The 24,121-nt window shown below is 36.4% G+C and overlaps 1 protein-coding gene across 4 annotated transcripts in view; it reads left to right on the top strand.

Annotated features, from left to right (window-relative positions):
- Window positions 1-24,121, top strand: part of Grid2 (glutamate ionotropic receptor delta type subunit 2) — a 1,407,776-nt gene that overhangs the window by 665,537 nt on the left and 718,118 nt on the right. For all 4 annotated transcript variants that reach the window (XM_048416269.3, XM_087907267.1, XM_048416268.3 and 1 more), the window contains exon 3: window positions 14,641-14,925. In XM_048416269.3, the coding sequence (XP_048272226.1) occupies window positions 14,641-14,925 (285 nt within the window). The remainder of the gene's footprint in view (window positions 1-14,640; window positions 14,926-24,121) is intronic.

Consider the following 24,121-nt stretch of genomic DNA (forward strand, 5'->3'; position numbering starts at 1 on the left):
TTCTTAACCTAGGGCACGGCACCTAAGGATTCACATGACAGAACATTGAGCACATGAAGTTTTAGGGGATGTTTCCATTTCAAATCATGAGAGGTACTTCTTGTGCCACAACTAATAGACAGTGTACTTCTTTAAAGTTTCCACGGTCAATTCAACCCACATTAAGGCCAACTACACATCATGTGACCTACTTTAAACCATATAAAATGTATATATTTAGGTACAATTTTTGTTGAATAAATATATGTATTTACTTGATTAGGATGTGGTGGGCTTGACCTCCAGAGAAACTATGGTCATCTAGGGCATGTGGGTAACTTCATCAACACTGATATTTTCTGTTTAGGCATGACTTTAATAGTTAATGGAACAACTGAATCTAGACTTCAATTTCCAACTATCACCTCTACAATCATTTGGCTCAAACTATATTTGAGGAGCCTTGGATAACAGAGTAAAATCAGTGAGGAATGACAACATAAATTAAATACAATTTGCTGTGGAAAGTATACTGTCAGCTTCATGTTGTAACTTGTGTCTAACAAAAGCCTATGAGATAAGCAGGACACAATAATGGTCACAGGTAACCTCACAGGTATCTGAAACGAAACTGAGAAAATTCAGAGATTCAGGTTTAAAAATTACAAAAACTAAGCTGTTATTAGTACTGTAGGCAAATTTTTCCTTTGCAAGAGTAGCACCTGACAATTTAAACAGTGTTTGTGCGCATCGCTGCGGGAAGCGTTCCGAGTATTGTGTCATGGTGGAGGCTGTCAAGTGTCTCAGCCAAAACTGCAGGAAACGGGTGTTACCGTGACAAGTGCTACTTCTCGGGATTTTGCCACATGAAAGCCAATGGCTTTCTCCAAGTTCTGTCTCTAAAATGGAGAAAGAAAGCTTAGTAATAAGAGTACTTGAACTTTTATTGTTTTTCTCTTCTGGGCAGAGGTGACTGTGGGTAGGACAGTTATGCACTTAATGGGACATGTGTACCAGCCGTGTAATGGGAGTAAAAGATTTACGATCGATCATTAGATGTCTTAGGGCTGTTTCTTTGCTGGTGTCCAGGAGTATGTCAGCCTGTGTTTGACTTTTATACCTCCTTTGAAAACAAATACTACTTTTCGGGCTTATTTGAATTGCAACTTAAGAATATCATTATTAAAAATTATATATGTAATATACATGTATCTATCATATATTCCCTTTCACCAACTTACACAATGTAGTTTACAGTTCACATGGGAGAGAAAGAAGACACATGTCTTACTGAGAAGCAGTTTTCTGAATCACTCAACTCAAGTTTCAGGCTGCAGTTTTCAGGAATTATCTCCCTTTGCTTCCTAATTGGTGTCAGCAAAGGTCAAACTCACTGCTCAGTAGCCTCCCTGCCCTGACACAACCATGGCTCTGCTTGTGAAGCACAGAGACCTTCCTCCCTGAGAGCAAAGAGCTTCGTACCCTGTGACCTTAGTGAAAGCAGAATGTGGAGACAGATGTCCGGTGACTAAAAGAATCAATCCAAGTGCCTTTGATGATGCCTGGCACGTGATTATGAATGCAGCATGCTAGTGGAAATGGATTTATGAGTGAGAATGCCGTTTCTGCTGCCAGTCCAACTCCATCAAGGTAATGTAGCAAATTAAAGAGAGAGAACAAAAATTAAAATCACCTTACAATGAACTGAAACAAATACACTACACTGTAACAGTCATGAGTTTGGATCGTGGCCATCAAATACACTGAACTAGAATAGACATATTAGATGGTTTTAAAACAAGCAAACAAAACCCCTATGCCTAGTTCAAAGTCACCTAATATAATTAGGTGGGTGATTTTTAATCAAATGAAATTGCCAGCATTTAAAAAAATAAATGCTTACAACCTAAAATGGCAGCAGACGTTTTTACACATGGCAACTGTAAAAGCTCCCAAGGAGCTAAGAGTATGCAGTAATGAACACCATGCTTTAATCACTGCCAAACATATTGAATTGACACTTTAAGACATATGTATTGAGGTCTTCTGCACACCAAGCATAAATGACAGTGAAAGCAGAAGCAGGTCTCCCTGTGTGACTTACATGTGCTAATCCAATTACCGATGAATACCACTATTTCCACATGGAGTGCCCAGGGAATACCAAGCAGCAGTTTTCTGTGAATGAATTCTTTGCACTTCCTAGTGCTGGAATTGAGCTGGAGCTGTTGTAAGATAAGAAAAGACAGCAGACTCCACTCGGTGAAGCTCTAAAATGAAAGAGGAAAACTGAAGAAGAAACAGACCTTAGAAGAAGAACCCCTAACATATTGAGTTCACTCTGAAATCCAACGGAAATCTACACTGGAAAATGCGAAGCCTACGATGAAAACAAAGAGAGCAGACATGCTGATATATGCAGCTAAATTCCTGGTTGAACTGGCGCACTTGGAAGGAAATGTGTGCCAATGTCCTCTACTTACTTGAATTTCGGCAGTCCTTAAAGCAATCATTATGAAATTGCATACCACCAAAGGGCAAATACAAGGTGAACGTGTAGGAGAACTGAAGTAGAGAGGCAGACAAGTCGCTATCTCGACAGGCTGAGATGGATTGACTGGTGCAGCAAGGGGCCTCAACCCTTACTTGGATGAAGGTTGAGTGCATTTAGAAGGGCTTAGAGAATGGATTATATATGTTCATTATATGCATACACAAATAGATATAGGTGTAGCTACCAGGAAGCTAAAGATGTTCCTTTATGGCTTAACTGGTAGTAGACTGGGCTGTTTTCACTACTCAGGCATATTGTTTTTGAAAGTGGAGGGAATCAGTCAGTCTGGGACCAAGCAATTCTTTATGACTTAGAGCTATTACCCAGTAAGCCTGACTCAACTCCTCAAGCTACTATCCAACAGAAGACAAAAACAAACAAACAAACAAAAAACAAAACAAAAAAACACCAACAACAAACATGTATATTGATTTATGTGCTATATATTTGCACGATCAAAAAGTAAGTACTACAAAATCACTATACTTACTTCATCCATTTGCCCGCAAATTTCAAGTTGCCATTATTTTTCTCTGCTGTGTAGTTCTCCTCTATGTAAACGTACCACATTTTCCTTATCCATTCTTTGGTCATGGGGCATTGAGGTTGTTTCCAGGTTCTGACTATGACAAACAATGCTGCTATGAACATAACTGAGCACATGTCCTTGGGTTATGAATGAGCATCCTCTGGATATATATCCAAAAGTGGTATTACTGGGTCTATTGAGGAAGGTTGTTTACTAATTTTCTGAGAAATCACCATATTGATTTCTAAAATGGCTGTACAAATTTGCTCTCCTGCCAGCAATGTAGGAGTGTTCCCTTTACCCCACAACCTCTCCAGCATAAGTTGTCATTAGCATTTTTGATCTTGACCATTCTGACAGGTAAAAGATGGAATCTCAGAGTTGTTTTTATTTGCATTTCTCTGATGATTAAGGATGTTGAATATTTCCTTAAGTGTCTTTCAATCATTCTAGAAAACATCATATTGAAGGAGAACCCAGACCAAGAAAGTCAGTTATCATGTGTACTCATTCAAGTGGTTTTTAAACATAAAGCAAAGAAAACCAGCCAACAGTTCACAGTCCCAGAGAACCTAGACAACGATGAGGACCCTAAGAGAGACATATATGAATCTAATCTACATGGGAAATAGAAAAAGATAAGATCTCCTGAGTAAACTGGGTGCATGGGGACCATGGGAGAGAGTTGAAAGGGAGGGGTAAGCCAGGGAGTGGAGCAGAGAAAAATAGCTCAATAAAATCAATAAAAATAATCACTGTACTTAATATGAATGAAAGGTGGAAATAAATAGAAACGGGACTTTTTAAACTTCTTAACAGAGCTAGAGCAGTTTCTCAGTGGTTAAGAGCATTCACAACACATTTGGGGGCTGGGATTGTTTTCCAGCACCCACATAATAGCTCACAACTGCCTTTAACTCCAGTTCAAGGGAATCTGTTGCTCTCTGAATTTTATAGGTATCTTGTATAGCATACAGTGTATATGCAAAACATGCATGTAAAACACTCATCTACATAAATTGAAATAAAAACAAGTCTTTTTTCAAGCACTAAACAAAAGGACATTTACAGGACTTAACTCAAACTAAATTCAGACTATCTAAAGAAAAGAAATTGGGAAGATTAGAATGGAAATCAATGAAGCAAAACAAAAGAGTAAAACAGATAATCAATCAAACCAAGAATGGATTCTTTGAGAAATTGATAAATTGTTAAACAATTAGCCAGATTGATCAGAAACAAGAGCTAGGTAAATTACCAATGTGAATGGTATAGACCCCTTAATTAAACAAATTTGATGACTAGATGAAAAGGGACAGTTCTTTGAGATGTACAATCTATCTAAACCTCATGTGACCGAGGGAATATAACCTAACTATTCACATATTTACCTTTTATAGGAACCTCTGGTTTTAACTATAGGTCCAAAAGGTTTCACTGGTGAATTCTGGTAAGCATTTAGAGATGTGGCCTTAAGTACAGATACACGCATATACACACATACACATACATGCACATATATACTTCTAGAAACTATTTAAAAAGTCTGTGTCTTCATTCTACTCTTTACTGAGAGATGTGACATCCTTGCAAGGACAACTTAACACTTGAGAGACAATTAATTTAATATACATTAACAACAAACAAAACAAAAATCCTGTAAATAGATTAATAGTTGAGGGAAAATATTTTTGTCAAAATTAAACAGTCATGTCATTCTTTTTAAAGCACATTTTTTTTTTTGATGCTAGGAACACTTTTATTCTCAGTATTTGGGACGGAGAGGCAGATAGATCCAGTAAAGTCTGCTCTACATGTTTAGTTCCAAGATATTCAGGGCTATATAAAATAACCTGGCTTTAAAAAGCAAACAAATGAAAAACATTTTGAAATAAAAATCTAGTTACATCATTCACCCCTTTTCTTTCCTTTCCAGGCATCTCTTCCCCATTGTTTCTTAAAGCTATGATTTCTTTTTCTTAATTTTACGGTGTGTGTTGTCTCTGTGTGTGTGTCTATGTCTGTGCGTGTGTGTTTATAAGTATATAACCTCTCAGAATGCCTAAACAATATCTTAGCAAGGACAATCCCTTGCTAAGATATGAAAATATCTCATGAAGCCTCAACCCTAGACGATAACTACAGCCAATTAAGAAACAACTCCCTAATTATTTATTCAATAGTAACTGGTTTGCCTAAAAATTATATGCTACAAATAACATCAACATTCATTCTTGGTAGAAACTGTCAGCACTGAGTCATGGTAAAACAGAAACAAAAGAAACTTTCTTATCATTATAAGGAACACAATCAAACATATCTGACAAGATTTTACTTGTCAAAGATTAAGAAAAAGAAATTAAAGTTGACAAACACATTTATTCAACATTAAAATCTTTGTAACAACATGTCCAATAAGATATGGAAAAAAAAAGAAAATTAACAAACAAAACCTACTAGCATACCACATAAAAAGGAAAAAGTAAAACTGCTTTTACTTGAAGATAATACGACTCCATATACAGAAAATCTACAGAACTTGCAATGAAGTTCATGATTGAGTATCTCAATGAAAACAAATTAAGTTTTTCTGTTTTGAAAATAAGGGGAAATATAAATTAAAAATGTCATTTGCAGTCATGGATGAATGTATAAAATACTTTGCCAAATAGTCAAAAAATAAGATTCAATATCTATACTTCAAACACTGCTAAATTTTGATTAAAATTTCTTTTAATGTAAAAATAAATGAAATATTTATGGCTTTAAATTGAACAATTTGGGATTGTTAGCATGTCAAAATCATTAACTTATACAGACTCCTGAATTAATAATATAGAACAGAGATCACATGATAGCAGCACAGCACAGTGTGTATAGTGATAGGAAGCCAAGGTAGGGATATATGGGTTAAATGTATATGGGGCAGGGTATGTAACAAGAGAAAGTGGGCTGCTTTCAAACTATGAACAGTTATTTGCTTGTGGTTTTAAAGTACATTTCTGTTTACATTTACAGAAAGAATATCCTATGTTCATACCCAGGTTATTATAATGTTAATTTCCACACAGCCATAGTTAAATTATGGCAAATGATCTTTTAACATGAGGTGTGCTGTTACCTGAATTATATTGTTCAAGTTCATTTACTTTTTATGTATAATTTTGTTTTTTTCCCTAATTCTGCTGGTGTATTAATGTAAGGAGCTGCCAGGATGTCGCCTTGGTGAGATAGTGCCAGCAGTCCTACAGCCTGGAGGTATACAAATCCTTTGATGTTGCCGCACAGGCCAGTGTGCTTGGAGCCTTGTTTGCATTTCAGAGACTTGGTTTCCTGACCTGTCCTATGGCCTTGGGACCTAGCAGAATGGCATCAACCAATCAGCATTCGAGCCTCTCACCCTAGAAAAGCGGGCTGCCTTTGGATTTTTCGCTCTCTCTAAGCTCTCTCTAAGCTCTCTCTAATCTTTCTCTTGTCCCTGCGCTCTCTCTTCCTCTCTTCCTTGCTCTCCCTTTCTCTGTCTTTTCTCTCTCTTCCCTTCCCCCAATTTTCCTCAACTGAGTGCTCCGAATAATGACGTGATAGGGAAGGAATCTCATTTTCGTGGCCATTCATTCCTGCTGGTCAGGAAGCGCGTCGCATATTAATTTTTATTTGTCTGTTATTTCTGTTTAGTCTTCTTACTTGCAATAGTGTTTCTATCTGTTGCTGAAAACTTTTAAAAACCTGGAATACTAAAATGATTCTGTAGGTAGGAAGTAAGGTGCGACCTTCACAATAACACTAGCTTGGTGAGTTTTAGCAATTGTATTAGTATTTCTTTTTTTCTTTTCTTTGATTGATTTTTATTGAGCTCTACATTTTTCTCTGCTCCCATCCCTGCCTCTCCCCTCCCCTTCAACTGTCTCCCAAGGTGTTAGTATTTCTGTGCACTGAATGAAGGAACAGAAAGACATTTCAAGGTACAATTACCAGTTAGTGTTGAGCACATTCATTTGTAAAGGTAGGTATGAAAGATGGCAGTAAAGTGTCCTTTATTTTGATGATGTTACTGCAGAAAGATAGAAGACCATGACTGAGAGAAAAAAAGGGGGACCTGTTACTAGTCATTCAGTTTTCCACATACACAGATTAAACACAGTGAGGACTCCTTTATTCCTTTTTCTTCATTTTTTTTTGAGACAATGCTTCATGTACACTTGTCTCTGTTCCCTAAATTAGCTAAACCTAACTTTGAACCTCTGCTACTGTTGTCTCTACCTTTCAACTGCTGGTGTTTTAGGACTTCACCACCATGCCTGATTTTGTAGGGCTTCATACTTGCTAAGCAAACATTCTATTAACCTAGATATACTCCAGCTCTAAGACATGTACCCTTTGAGGATGATTTTCTTTACATTTTCATAGGATATAATTTGTTGAAACATATTGTCATATATTTTATAAAAAATTCTAAATACACGAAATTTCCTAGTACAAAGGCTAGCTATTTTATTATTCTAGTTTACTTTTTGACATATATGGTAAATTTGTCTTTATGTGTGTTTGTCTATTCAGAGGTGTACATGTATATAGATGTATGTATACATGTGTGAACATACATGCTGATGTCAGGTATCTTGCTCTATGGCTCTCCACCTTATTTTTTAGGCAGAACTTCCCACTGGAGCCAGAGCTCACAGATTTTGCTAATCAATCTAGCCTGCCAACCCTGGTAACACTGTTTTGCCTCCTAAGTGTTTAGGGTACAGGCAGTCAATTTTTATGCCTACTAGTCATGATTACTGAGCTTTTACCTGGAACTAGGGACCCACCTCCTGGTTCTCATACCACTTGACAAGCACTTTATCCACTAAGCCATGTATTTTGGACATAATTTGCACGAGACAAAAATCATTTATCAAAAAATGATGTTATATATATATATATATCATACTGTTTAAATCAAACTAAATATATTTACCTGATCAACAGGTAAACTTTTTTCATGGTTAAAACATGTAAACTCCATTCTTAAGGTTTTAAGAATAGGAAAATCAATACCTATAATTTCTATAACATGATGGATAAAGTTTCAAAGTTAGGGTGTAATCCAAAAAATAATGTGATTCTTACCAAAAATCATATTTAATATTCATAGTTTATTACTTGGGATTATGATGATATAAATGGATTTTTAACAAAGGTAACATTTTCCATGCATAAAGCTCTTGATTCCATTGCTGCATCTTCTGACAGCTGAGGATCTGTTAGGAGTGTAGAGAAGGGAGATTTTTGCTTGAGACAAGATGATCTTTTCTAACTCTACAGACTGTAGGAGGGAGGGCTTTCTAAACAGTGTAATGTGTAATGTTACAGCCGGCATGAAAGTTACTACTTACACAATAGTTTTTAAATCTCTGAACAATTTCATATGTGTCACATATTTAATACACAAAAATACTTAAACCCATGGATGGCACTCTCTTTACTGCCTGTTCCACTGCCCTGTCTATGTAGTTAATAAATGATTCTCTTTCGAAACCAAAACCAAATAACAAATAAAAACTCTAAAGACAGATACTATACTCGTACATAACAGAAAAAACATAAAAATAATTATGTAAGTTCATCTTTAAATTGTTTATAGATACCTTTTATAATGTTTAGTTAATACTAGATAAAAGCTAATATTGCTTGATAAATTTGTTTCTTCACTTTAAGACTGATTTTCTTTATGCCTTGTCAATAATTGTAATCTGTTTAGATGTTAGATTCTTTGACTTTTGGACAAACATTTTGAGGACACCATGACATTTTTAAGATACTGTTCGTGTATTGGAAATCAAATTAAAAGTTTAAAAGTGAAACTCAGTCAAAAATTCTCTTGTAGAATTACACATGGTTTAATGCAGTCTTGCTAATGTAACTATAGTAAATAACTATTGAAAACAAGAAGCTAAAAGCATCTAAAGAAAAAAATCAATACCACCCGTAAGTAATATGATTTTATTGAAAGGACACCAACAGAAAGCTATGCCATTAATAGCTGAAGGTTATTGAGCAAAGAACATGGTAGGGAGGAACCCTAAAGTTCAGTATCACATTGTATTAGTCTGTTTTTGCTGCCCTAACAGAAATTAAAATAATGTGTAGTTTATAAAAACAGTTATTTTTCATATTTCTAGAAGCTGAACATTTTGAAATGAAGACACTGACATGGAAGAAGGTCATCCTAACTCATCACCTGATAGAAAAAGGATGCAGAGAAGGCAGAAGAATAAGAGAGAGGCCAGAGGCAGCAAACCCATTCTTTTAGAAGGACCCATTTTCAACTTTCAGACATATCTTAAGATAGTACCCCATGACACTACTGGATCCTATTAGGTCTCTCCTCCAACAATACTTCCTTGGGGATCAAATTTCTACATGCTTCATACATCTCATTTAAACTTTAACTTACCCAAAAAGAAAAGAAGACTCAAAGTACATAACTTTAGAAATAGAAACGGTAGTATATATAAATATCATTTAACGTGAATTGTAGAATTACACAGCCAATTTCATTTCCATAACTGCTTAATATACAAAAGTGCAAAAGTGTTCCTGATTACAAATTCTGCTATAAAAATAATTTTTAAAGATGTGCTCTTTTAGCAATTAGAGCATGCTCCAAACATCTTTGATGTACATCTCAAACAGATGGAGTTACAAACCAGCAGGCTGCTGCATATGGTCTGGGTGGATTGATGTGGAGGGTATGTGGGCATGTTCATATACATCACACAGCCTGAGATATTAGTGGAAAGAATATGCCACAGAAAAAAATCCTTGGAAGACACACAGAGGCCTCTCTGATCTTACCAATCCACTTCCCACCTTTTCCATCATGGGCTGATAATTGCATTCTGTGGAAACAGAACTAAATGATCCAGTGTTTTAACTGCCAAGATTGGAATTTTGCTGCCAGACACAAGCTGTGTGTGTTCCCAACACAACCCTATATGTTTATAATTTCTCCTCAGATATCACGAGTTATATTCCTTACAGTAGCCTTCATCTAGGACAAACAGACTAACTTCAAGGAGGATCAATTAGTTTTCTCTCTGTTTCAACCAACATTTTGCATTGTTAATCAATTTCACAGTACAGACTCAAAGAGTCAATGGTGGGTTTCTCCAGAGACACAGTCTTTACCTGGATGGAACTGTGTTTGGGGTCAACCAGTTCCACTTTGATCTTTTTCTTCTATCTTTAATGAGACAACCTCTGTGGTGGCTGGTTGTTGTCAACTTGACATAAATTAGAGTTGCCAAGGAAGAGAAAATGACAACTGAGGAATTGTTTTCATCAGATTGAACTGGGACATTTCTGAAGGACATTTATTAATTGGTTTTGGAGGGCCCAACCTACAGAAGACCCCTAGTGTTGGGTGATATACGGAAGTAAGTAGAGGAAGTCAGGCAGTGCAAGTCAGTAAGCAGTGCTTCTCTGTGGTCTCTGCTTTAGTCCTTGAGTTCCTGCCTTGGTGTCCTACAATGATAGACTCTAATCTGCAAGCTAATAAAATTCTCCTCCGATTCCCTTTTTTTCATTTTTTTTAAAATCAGCATTAAAGCAAATCAGAGGGACTCCTTTTACTGAGTTCTGATAATAGACAAACTCTACAAAGGGTTTCCCTGTGGAGAACTCTGTCTGTTCTCAGTCACATGAAATTTTGAAGTAGCAAATGAAAAATTATCTGGGCTGCTCTCTGTTATGGAAGGTAGAATCTTGAGCCAATGTTTAGAACATGAATCTTCTACATTTCTTCCCCCGCCACATGCCTAGAGGGGATGCACGCAATTATTTTTTAAAAATATATAAAGTTGTTTATAAATAAATAAATACGTAAATTAAAATATATATATATAAAGTTGAAAATTTTGTAAGAACAAAAGCATCTATTATTCACAAGTATCTCAATGTATAAAACATCACAAAATAATGTGTGTGTGTGTCTTAATGAGTCTCAAATCTTTTTCCAAAATGCTGTCCTAGGATGTCATCTCATCAGCAAGGCATAACACAGCAGATATAACTGCTGTTCACTCTTGGACTGCATGGTTGCTAAATTACAATTTCAACATGATGTTTTTGTTTTCTAATCACTGTTTGATGATTCCTATTTTGATCATTGGTGCAGGAGAATTGTCTGCAGGACAAAGATATGCAGAGAACCTGTCTCAAAAAGCCAAAAGTTAAAAATAAAAATAAAAGAAATAGAGGTTAAAATAAAGCTGCATAAAGATGGAAAATATACAGAGAATCTCGATACTGTATGCTATTATGCTCTCTTTAAATCGTTTGAATGCTGAGGAAGGAGCAACAGCTGCTGAAAGATATTTGCTTATAAATGCTGCAGAATTAATCCAAGATAGGTATTTTGAAAATACCTTGGCTTCAAAATTGAAGTCAAAATGTATGTTACTTTGGAGAAGAGATTTTACTTTTGTTTCCACAGAAAATGAGAGGCTGTGGATTTATTCAGAGTTAAGAAAAATCATCTTTGACCAAGGGAGACCACCTGAGAAATCTCTGATAGGAACAGATGGCCCAGATGTCTGAGTTCTTCATCCAAAACAGGTTCAAGACTGCTGCCTAAGATGATCAAGACTCACAGGATACTTCAGTCGGGACTCGATCATAACTCTAAATTTTCTTTAGGTCCCCATATGATTATCAGTGCCCCCAACCAGCTAAAAGTAGCCTGGAATACTACGCCCACATTCCCAAATAAATGGACTATGGATATTTTTCTTTTTTTTTTTTTTTAAAGGGGGGTGGGAGTGGTGCCGGAGAATTGTCTGTATTCTGTCAATCATGTTTTAAATAAAATGCTGATTGGCCAGGCAGGAGGTGTAAGCAGAAAAACCAATAGGAAGTGGAAATGATGTAAAGAGAGCAGGAGAATTCTGGGGAGGAGGAAGTTGATTCCTCCCTCTCCTGCCCAGATCACTGAAGCAGCAGGATGTGAGCTGCCCCACTAAAAAAGGTACTGAGCCACATGGCTAAAATAGATCAGAAAAATGGGTTAATTGAGATGAGAGAGTTAGCTAGTAAGAAACCTGACCTAAGGGGCCAATCAGCTTTATAACTTACAGAGATCTGTGTGTGATTTTTCTCTGAGACTAAACAGCTGGGGGTCTGGGCAGGATGGAAAATACAAACAAGCATGCCCGGCCTTCTCATGTTACAGATCATGTGTAAATATTTCAATTACCATTGCTAATATTTGCAATAGGGTGATTATATGAAACAGTAACCTTAAAATAATATATAAATCACCTATACATTATGTATAGGAAGACATTAAAATAATAATAAAATGGAGACCAAGTGTAGCAGTATATAGGTATAATATCAGCATATAATAGAAGCAGGAGGATTAGAAGTTAAAAGTCATCTTCTGTTATATAGCAAGTATGAGACCCACCTCAGATACATGTATACTGCTTCAAAGCTGTGTGGATTATAATGTGTTAGTGACTCAGTCTGGTTTACCGGTAGTACCTCAGTGTCACATTAAGGAAAGAAATACAGAATTTCTTCTTGAAGTCATTTAGCCAAGAGCAAGTCTGGATTTGAGTTCTCTATTTCCTGTCTCCCATGTCTTTTGTCTCTGTCACATGAGACTAAATCTTTTCCTGGTTACCTCCTGTCCTGCGAATCCATTTTTTTCTGTCCTTGTGTATGGCTAGCTCAATGTGTGTCTGTTGTATGAGCTGTGTGTGTCTAATTCTGTAGGTGCTGCATGTGTCTATGTGTAGTGGTGTCTGTCTGTCTGAGTGGTTTGACAGTCGATGTCTTCTCTAACAAACTTGTTTACTTTATATTTATTGAAGAGCATAGAGAACATAACATGGGAAAGAAATGGATACTTGTACAATTCGGTTAAAGATTTTTGTAAAGAGTTGCACTCCATTAAATTTATGGCTCCTGCTGATCCCAACTGACTGAGATAACATCAATGATAAACATCATTGTTTATCAACCAGTATCCATAAACAGTTTACAAGGTTGCTTTTGACTTCAGTACATGCATTATCTGGTCAGGAACATGAGATGTATATAACTTAAGATTGTAGCTGTGTGTTTGCTTGGGTTCTAAAAGTTAATTACATGGGAAATTCAAGCAAGAAAATCTAATTATTACATTGTTCTCTTGAAGGCAGACTAAACAAAGAGTTTGAGTACACAGTCGACTAGTCACTTAATTCTTAAGTGACTAAGGCCCAGAAAAAGTTTCAGTCTCGTCAAATGCAATAGATATTTTCAGAATATTTCATCACCACAGAAAATAAAAAGACATATAATGGATGGGATAACAATATACAGGTCAAAGCAAAATGGACTCCATGATTTTATGTGTTTCATTTTGATATTTTCATCTTACTGTGGTTTTGTTTATATTTTTATTTTGATTTATATTTTTATTTTGCTGTTTTTTTGAGAGAGAGCATAAAGTTGGATGTCTGATGAGGTAAAGCAGACCGGTGAGAAATTAGGAGAGAGGAAAGAACATGATTAAAATACAAGAAAAACACTTAAATAAAAAAAATAGATTAAAAAAGAAGAAGAAAGCAGGCTGAGCAAAGCACGGGGAGCAAGCCAGCTTGCATTTTTCTCCATAACTTCTGCTTTAATTCCTGGCTCCAGATTCCTGCATGGCTTCCCTCACAACTGGACTGTGATATAGAAGCATAAGATGAAATAAATCCTTTATCCAAAGACATGCAGTAACAAAGTTTCCAGCTGAGCATGATTAACATGTAACTTTGCAAATTTATGTTTCTAAAGACTAAAGCTGGCAGCTTCCTTATAGTCCATACATGAAAAATATAATACATAAACTGAAGCTTTTGTTTGAACATTAGAACTGTGTAACTTCTGTGGTTTCAGTCTATAAAACTCTGTTTTCTTGGACACTTGTATTGATTACAGTGATTTATTTGAGTCTAGCTATGTATACATTAGAGAGCACTCTTCTTATACTAGATGAGCCAAATAAAAATTTTAAATATTACTTTAGCTTAAGAAAAAGAAAACCATTTCATTGTTCTAGTTTATTGAGAGAGAAAATGTCATCTAGTTTGCAGACCCATGATGGCCAAAGGTTTCTACTTCCAACTCTCTCTATCTTTTCACTCACCATTTCCGCATTAGCTACTTTCTAAAAATGTGTATCGTGTATTAGGCAGCTATTCTTCTGAATCATGAAGTGATAATTACACAAGTTTAGCTATCACTGATTGAGTATCTACCATGAGAGAGAGATGATAGACACTGGATTATTTCTAATCCTCACAATAATCCCTCTAGATCGATGCTGTTTTACGATGCTTTTAGCGATGGCCATATTGAACCAAGAGAATCTTGAACAACACCACAGAACTGTTGGAAGCAGAATTCTTGAACTGAATTCCAGCAGCACGTTGTAATTCAAGAATTCTTTTCATACATCATGCATGTAAAAAATGTACATTTCAATAACTTGGCCCTCTGAGAGGAGAAATCATATAGACCCTACTGACCTTGGCGTTGCTGTGCTCTCTTGCAGCCTGTGAACTTATGAACCAGGGCATTTTGGCCTTAGTCAGCTCCATTGGCTGCACATCAGCCGGATCCCTCCAGTCTTTGGCAGATGCCATGCATATCCCACACCTCTTCATTCAGCGCTCAACAGCTGGGACCCCAAGGAGTGGCTGTGGGCTCACCCGGAGCAACAGGAATGATGACTATACTCTTTCAGTTCGTCCACCTGTCTACTTGAATGAAGTCATCCTGAGAGTAGTCACCGAGTATGCATGGCAGAAATTCATCATCTTCTATGACAGTGAATATGGTAAGTGTCTGTGATCCGAAGTGTTTCAGAAGGTGATGTTTGCATGAGAAGCAACTTCATTAAACCTTAAAACTTTTTAAAGAACTTACCGATCATTTGTGGTTTTCTTATTTCGAATACACCTCACAGTAGCAAACAAACAGCACTATTTTAAATGCTCTTGAGCATTGTACTAGATAACTTTGAAGTAAAATGTAAATAAAAATACCAATTAGAGTGTACAACATACACCAGTTGTCCCAGCACTTGTTAGGCTGAAGAAAAGAATGGAAGGGGCAAGGCCATCTTGGGCTACCTAGCTAAACCTTGTTTCAAAAATAAGTAAATAAATTTGTATGTATCACTCAATCTGAGTGTCTTTCTAAGGAGTCTAAATAGATTATATCTTGAATTTTCAAGTAATAAGTTAAAAGGAGAGCACTATCCTTTAAAAATTCATAGTTCTGTGGTGATGGTGGTGATGAAACCATGGGCAGATCTTAGAGTACGGATAAAAGATAACCTCTTTTTATCTACTGACTAAAAGAAATCTGACAAACTTGTTTAGACACTTGTTTTGACCTTACTATTTGCTTAATGGTTTACCCATCAGACATGATTAAAGTAGAACATATCCTCTGCGTGTTTTATTTGGTATGAAGTTTTACAAAAACTGAAACTAGTATGAAGCAGTATTTCAATCGTCCACTGCAGCACACGGTTTTCCAGAATGCACTGTGACGTGCGGAGGAAACAGTTTCGCGTGGAAACTTTCATTGTGATACATAAACACATTAAGAGAAAGTATTGCTTTTGTTTAAATCATTTCCTCAAGCTCTTCCTTTTCTAACTGAAGCTAAAGCTCTTTGCATGTCGTTCTCCCCTTATTTTTATGAGTGGGGAGAGAAGTGACCAGAGCTGGAGATGATCTAAGGAGAATAAATAACCCCGGAGTGAAGAATCCATTTAGAAATGCGTTTCCTTTGAAGATTCTAAAATGTTGCTCTCTGGGTCTTGTTTTTTCATTTTCATCAAAGAATGTTTTTCTTGGCAAAGAAGTAAATAAGCGTGAAAAACAAACAAACATTTAAAGTAATCCTTTCTTCTCATCCTCAGGCTGCATTTTAAGAGAGAGCTGTGACAGACAAGTAAGCTGGAGAGCAAAAGCCACAGAGCAGAGAAGCAGCAGGTTGGCAAAAATCTGGCAGGCAATAAGGGACGGCCCCCTGGGGCTGGTCAGGAAGGGGGACAGGAGCAGCTACATTTGGCCCTAAATAATCAAAGTAGCCTGGCTTTTTGGCTGCCAGAATAATCCCCTTGAACTCAATGGGCAAACTGCAGGCAAAGACTGTGGACTCTCCAGAAAGACGCTTTTTGTTGCCAAGACGGAAACAAGTATTTCTGTTGCTTAACTCGCATTACTAAAGGGTCACAGAGTCAGAACTAAGACACTGACATGAATAAAAGAAACAAAAACAGTATTGAAAAGAATTGGCTTCTCCAAGCCTGAAACGCTGGTGGGATGGTATCTCAGCATAGAGATGGGGACTGTCTCTAGAGGCCATGTGCTCACTGCCTTCGTCTGCTTTTGCCCCATATACTTTTGCCTTTTCATCTTTAAATGGAATTCACAGCCTCAGATCAAGTATACGCTGAAATAATAAATATTTAAAATCCACATTTTTAATGGGAGAAAAACCTAAGTTCCATAAAATAGGCAGCAGCAAAGTGATTTCTGATGAAGACACTTTCTCAGCATTAAAATGGGAAGCTTGCTCTTTGATTGTAAAAATCTGTAGGGTAGAAAATCACTTATTATCATTTACTTCCAAATCCTGTGAGACTTAGAGATGGGCTCTCATAAGAGAAGACATTTTCCTTACTGATGAGCTGAATGCTCGTCTTGAAAAGTACCCATTTAGCATGCAGGCAGTCTCGTACTCATACTCGAGCTCCTTCATGCTTCTGTAAATGCCTGGGAGGGAAGAAGGAGCTGTAACCACATAAGTGATCATTGGGTTCCTGTTTAAACACAGGGTTTGCTTTTGGGAAAAAAAAAAGAAAGAAAAAACAATTTCTGTCTCTTCTGTTGACAAACTTCCTTTATATGACTTTCTTGCAGCCATTAAAAATGGCCTCGCTTCTTTTATCAAGATTATTTCCAATAATACCATCATTTTATCTAAGAAAATTGTCTTTTGATGCTTACAATAAATCCTGTTAGTGAAAATGTAGGCTGGGATACAAGACAAACAGCAAGCTCCCAGAGGTTTTGTACCTGGAACAGGGCTAATATGCTCACTTCCAGTTAGTTATCAGGCACATCATTTTAAGTGGATTAAATTTGACTTTTATTCTGATTATCAGGAATTGCTTTTATTAATGAATGAATTAAATATCATTAGAGGGTAGAGTCAGGCAGCATGTTGAAGCACAAGGTGATTAGAAGATTAGTTTGCTTAGAAATGCATAATATATGTGTGTATGTATACATATATACATACATACATACACACACACACACACACACACACACACGTAGTAGGTGGCTTCTTGTTTGTTCCCAGCTGCTCAGCCCTGAAATAATCACACAGAAACCATATTATTTGCAATACTGTTTGGCCAATAGCTTAAGCATGTGTTTGGCTAAATCCCATCATATATTAATGTATGTCCATTAATCTGTGTATCACCACGAAGATGTGGCGTATCGGGTAAAGTCTCAGATTCTGTCTCCAACAAGGCTACATGGCTTCTCCCTGACTCTGCCTTCTTTCTCCCAGCATTCATTTTAGTTTTCCTTGCCTAGTTCTGTTCTGCCTTGCTCTTCTATAGGCTCAAAGCTGTTGCAGGGAGTCTGCTTGTTTGGCCCGGCCACCCATAACTGGAATAATCACACTGAAACTATATTAATTAAAACACTGCTTGGCCCATTAGCTCTAACTTCTTATTAGCTAACTCTTCCATTTTAATTTAACCCATCTCCATTAATCTGTGTATCGCCATGAAGTCATGGGCTACCTGCAAAGTTTTACCACATCTATCTCTGGCAGCGGATCCATGCGTCTCCCTGACTCTGCCTTCTTCTTCCCAGCTTTCCGTTTAGTTTTCCTCTCATACCTAAGTTCTGCCCTATCAACAGTCTAAGGCAGTTTCCTTGTTCATTAATAGTAATCACAACACACAGAGGGGACTCCCACATCACAAAGCAGTGTCTTTTTTAACCAATGATATTTACAGCATACAGAGGAGAATCCCACATCACATATATATTTTATAAAGGCAAGCGGGGGGAGAGAGAGAGAGAGAGAGAGAGAGAGAGAGAAAGGGAGACAAAGAGAGAAACAGAGAGAATGTGTGTGTGTTTTAGGCTTCTTTATCTATTTGATCAGTGAAGTTCTTTTGTTCAGAAGTAGTTAATCATGAGTAAAGGTAGTCTAATGAAGAAAATTCACATCAATGTTTCTAAAAAAAAATGGATCAAAAAGCATTTGACAAGTATGGAAGCTTCATTTGAGGAGATTAAGTAAAGACTTTTTTCCCCAGAAGCCTTGAAAGGAGGTTATGTTGCTGAGCTTTCAGTGAGATATCATGTGTGAAATATCCAACTCTTACTTCCTAGTGCATTACAAAGTATGAGTTTGCAGAATGTATGTTTACTTTTAAGTATTAAAAGCCTTACAATCAATAAAAGAGGAATGTTGTTTATATGTCTCTGGACAAGGGAAGCAGTGGGTTAAGCTTCCAATCAGTGAATGCTGGTGCTGTATATGTAATTAAGATTTTAATTTTTGCAGCAGTGGTTAACCAGGATTCCTGGGTAGACTTTGGTTTTGGTTACTAAGATTAAGGAAGCACTGGGGACAGCATCTGTAGGAAACAGCTACTTCAACAGAAAAAATATAATCAAGTCTTAGAGCAGCTGAAATATTAAAAATAGCTCATTTTTACTTGCCAGGAACTAGGTTAAGTATTTTATATTGCATCATTTAATGTTCTCAGGAGCCAAGAATGAAAGAACAAAGACTGCTAGAGAAGCTTCACTATACACAACCAGTTTGCTAAGTTCTTCAAATGTATGCATTGTCTAATAATAAAAGATACCTGTTAATATTACTACTATTTTTACAAAAGAGAAAACATGAAGTGAAGGAGGAGGGCCTCTTGTTGGTTCCCGGCTGCCCTACTAGCTTAGATCCAAAATAATCACACAGAAACTGCATTAATTAAATCACTGCTTTGCCCATTAGCTCTGGCTTCTTACCTATTATTTTAACCCATTTCTATTCATCTACATATGGCCACATGACTGTGACTTATCAGCTAAAGTTCTGGTGTTTGTCTCTGGCAGGGCTACATGGCGTCTCTCTAATTCTGCCCTTCTTTCTCCCAGCATACAACCCAGCTTTCCCCACCTAGTTCTGCTCTTCCTTGCTACAAGCTCAAATCAATTCTTTATTCATTAATCAATAAAAGCAACACACAGATAGAAGGAATTCCCACACCAATGAAATAATGCAATGTCAAATAACTTCAAAATAAGTTAAGAAGCCCAGATGCAATCGTCAATGATCTCTCCATTATTCTTGCTCCAGACCACTAGTGTATCTTACTCTACAGAACTAGAATAGTATTAATTTCTAACAAATTTCCAGAAAGAACAAGTTCACTGATTCACTATATATAATTATGTGTGTCTTTTTAAGTGACACAATGACTTTATGCCTGAAGAATTCATAGTTATTAAAATAATGTAAAGGGAAACTATACTACATTTTGATTAGAAAAACTTAAAGATTATTGGAAGCAGGGACAACAGAACAGAAATTGGGCTAAAATGGCCTATTAGCTCATTATCAAGAATAACTGATTAGATACAATAAACATTGTAACAGACAAGACAGAATCTGAAATATCAAGAAAGAGCAAGTAGCATGAGTCTTGTGTTAATGTAATGACATCAAGTAATCCAAGGTCTGTGAACAAAAACAACTCAAGACATATGCTGTGGACTTGCATACAGTAAGGTACCTTTATGTCCTCCTTCCTACTGAGCATTTCTGCTTTCACAGTGTGCAGTGCCACAAGAGCTTCTTAGAGAATGGCTTTCACTATCTGCCTCTTTTTACACTGTTGGCCACTAGCAATTTTACCATGGGCTTGAAATTCCTCTAATTATTCTGAATGACAGGAGCTGAGATTAAATCAAATTTATTTTTCTCACAACGTTTTTGATCAGACTATAGTCAACTCCTTAATGAGCAGAATAAAACCAATAACAACTGGACCATCTTTTAAAAGTTGGATGGCGTTTTCCTTAAACTTCTGCATGTGTCTTTCCATGGAACCGAAAGAATTCACCTGGGTTTAATAGATTTATTTGTGATCACAAAGATTCCACTGCTGAAAAAGACAAAGTCTGTTTTTTATAATGACCCTTACCAGTGGTCTGAAGTTAAATAGAATGACCTCCAAAGCTGACGTGCTGCTATTAATCATGTCAGTTAGATTAGGGGAATGTTTCCAACTGGATTTCTTCAATTGTGGGGAAAATTGTGCGCAAATTTGTAGAGATTGTTCTACACAGTTCTCCAAAATGAATAAGGATAGTTTTACTTTAGAGGCATTTCATTAAAGTATATCTTTTTGACTGCTGTTTACTTCGGCACTTAAAGGTTTCTTTTAACCATCCCCAAGGTGCAAGTCCAGTGTCTTCAAGAGGGTGATGATCTGGAAGTACATGGACTATTTCTAAGGCATTTGGGATCAACCCAGATGGGAGACAAATTTTGAAACCAGCAATTGTGTTTCCTTGCCAGCTTAGAATACTTGAGATTCTCTATTTATATAAAAAAAATCTGATCTTAATTAAAGGAGTTTATTGCATTTAGTTGATACAAGTTTTGCCTGATTATCTACTTCAGGGCCAGAAGGCTATTGTTGAGACTAATACATCTTTTAATAAAAATATGATTTGGAACATAATCATGTTAATTTCCTAGTATGTTACTTTTGACTTCTTTCAAGTTACAATATCATGGTTGAACAATTTTATCAGAAATAGTATAATTCACAAACCTAGATAGGTAGTAATTTGTGTTCCAGAATACTACTCTGCTGGTCTTCTTACATCCCACATGCACGATGAGAACTGTGATAGAGGAATTTTAAGGGTTTCAACAGATATTCTACATAGGCAAGGATGCATTCCCTGCTGTTTTCAATGGACTCATTGGTCTGACTATAGTAGAAGGATGATGGTAAAGTGTGGTGAGGAGCCATGTGGTAGGGAACAGAAGTTCCAGCAGTCAGCTAAATCTAAGCATGCATCCACTTTAGAGAATCCATACCAGAGCATTTTCTCCTGAAAAAAAAAAATCCAAAAGTCACTCTTTAAAGAATAAGAATGCCCATGCCTTCTTCGACTCTAGAAGCTGAAGTTACCTTGTCAGGAGTTAGAAGTGTTTTCTCCATACTTCCGGAAACTTGAAGTACTCCATTCTAATACCAACAGCCTTTGGCATTTATCTCCAAGAAGAACTGCAGGGTATTTCTAGAAAAATTAAAAAGTGATTGTATTGCTCAGTCTGGTCTGCCAGGGTCATTAGAAAAGAACTTTACCAGCTGTGTACTCACAAGATGCTCACAACCTCTGTGAACCCAGCTAGAAACTCTGGGAGGCACAGGGACATTCAAACTGAAATTGTCAGATTTCTATCACTCCAGGGGCCCTGAAGGCTCGAGTTGAGAAAGTAACATCATATGCAAGCAAGGTGACCATGAGATCTCGAGTATGACAAGCAAGCCTACATAATCTCACACCGCTTTTATGTTGATGTTAGCCAGAATGAGGCCAAAGGGGCACAGTTCTTCTTGTGGAATGTCTGCCTTAACTACACAATCTGTCTTGGTGTGAGCACCATAAAGAGCTGAAAGAAGTCATAATCGTAAGTCATGGCATGAGGAAATTATTTCAATACCTGATTTCCAGAATGTTAGGTTGGTACTAAAAGATCTATAAACTATTGGACTATTAGACAATTAATCAGTGTTTTGAACACAACTTTGTCAGACTTCAAATTGTTCAATAAGCTAAAATCAGGACATAGATTATTAATTTTAAAAGTTGTGGTGGCAGTGCCTAATTCTTCTAATCATCCTGGAGCAACTGATTAAGTTTCCATCAGTGGCAGACAGAAGTCAAAAATAGTCCACTCCAAAGAAAAGAGCCGGTGTGAAGTAGCCCTTTCCACCTGGACACCAAAGAAAAAGAAGAACAGAAAAGACCCTCTACCTTCAGGAGGGATAGAAAACTCATTGATGTGAATGTTCCTGCGTTTTGTTGACAAAGTGTTGTAGTATTGCAGTCAGAACTATTATCAGTTTGTAATATTGGAATATCTAAAAATCAGATTATTTATTGTAATGTCTGTATCAATGAATGGTTAGCCTATAAACAACAAAATGCAAATATCTTTTGAAACTACAAATATTAAGAATGGGTTCCCATCACTGAGAAGGGAAAGTGGACACAGGTTTGCATCCCTAACCAAAAGGCAATTTACGATTGGTCTTGTAAAGAAAAACGTATTTTTCTTCAATGGAGTTTGATTAGGTATATTAACCATACTGCAGGTTAGGTAGGTCCTATGCTCAGGAGTAGATGGTAAGCCCAAGATGAAATCAATGGTATTTTTGCAGAATTTTAAATCTCATATTATTTTGCTTATTGGCCTTTGAACAATATATCTGGGTTCAAATTTTGTTTATTTGTGCAAGTAGGGATTCTATGACTCTGAGTTTCTTTTTATACTGCTTGTTTTTTAAAGAGAGACAGGAAGACTGTGGAGTTGGGTGAGTTTGGAGGTAGGGATAGTCTGGGAGAAGTTGAGAGAGGAGAAAAGCATGATCAGAATATATTGTATAAAAACTTTTCTTCGATTACAAAAAGGCAAAAACTCACATACAATAATAACTAATAAAAATATGTTTTATTCTTAAAAAATTGGTTAAAATAAATGTATTTATATTAATAAAAATCTGTCAACTGCACACTAACTTGTAAACAGCACTTTCTGTGGACAGTTTACTTGTGAATAAAAATGCAGTTTTCAATAAGAAAGTAGGATAAAAAGCTTTTTAAAAGTGTGGAAGCAAGACTGGTTAGTTTGCTGTCATCTTCAATTAAATAAAAGAAAATTTTATTTTTTAAATGCATTTGAAGAACTCAGTTCTTTTTTCCACTTAATTTTCTTATTCCTTAATGGATATCATAAAGAACTTAGAACTAAAAAAAAAAAAAAAAAAAACACACAGGAAAATTTTCAATTAACTTCCAAACAGTTAGAGTAGCCATTCTAAAACTCTGGCGCTTAAAAAAAAAAAAAACAATTAACAATTTATTTTATATACTTTCTGTGATTCAAGTGTCCACTACCTATTGAGTCCTTCATCAGCTAACATTTACCTTTCTTGCTCTTTTCTAGATGCTATAATCTGCCACTGTGCACTTCCCCTTATCTGAATCAATATATCTATCTCTGTCTAAATAGTAATTATATATCTATAAATATTGTTTGAAGCTCTGTATTAGCTATTTTAAGATCTATTTATTTTTTATGTGTATGAGTGTTCACCTGTACACACGTGTGTGTGTGTGTGTGTGTGTGTGTGTGTGTGTGTGTGTGTGTGTGTTTGGTACCAACACTGGTTGTATCCCTAGAACTAGAGCTACAGATGGTTGTCAGCCACCATGTGTGTACTAGAAACTAAAACTAGGTTCTCACTAAGAGCTCCACATGTGCTCTTAACTGCTGATGAACTCTTAACTCCAATGCACGCACATACACACACACGGCTAGAATCCACATTTGAAGGGTAACATGTAATTTTTTTTTCCTATGTGAGACTGTGTGACCTCCCTCAAAAATATTCATTTAAAGTTCATCTTTTTTTCCTGAAGGTTTTGTGAGTTTATTTTTTTCCCCAGAGCAGAGTATTCTAATTTTATATGTGTACTACATCTTCACTATCCATTCATCTTTTGATGGACAACTAGATTGTTTTCATTTATATAAATCTTCACCATAACTGCTTGACTATTCTGAAAGTTGGATACAAATCTCCATAAAATATCAACAAAGTGAAGTACTATGGAAGTGACCAAATCAAATAACATGAACAGAAATATATATTATCTGATAGTATATACAGAACA

The sequence above is a fragment of the Myodes glareolus genome, chromosome 6, assembly GCF_982192425.1.
Source record: "Myodes glareolus chromosome 6, mMyoGla1.1, whole genome shotgun sequence".
Taxonomy (NCBI): domain Eukaryota; kingdom Metazoa; phylum Chordata; class Mammalia; order Rodentia; family Cricetidae; genus Myodes; species Myodes glareolus.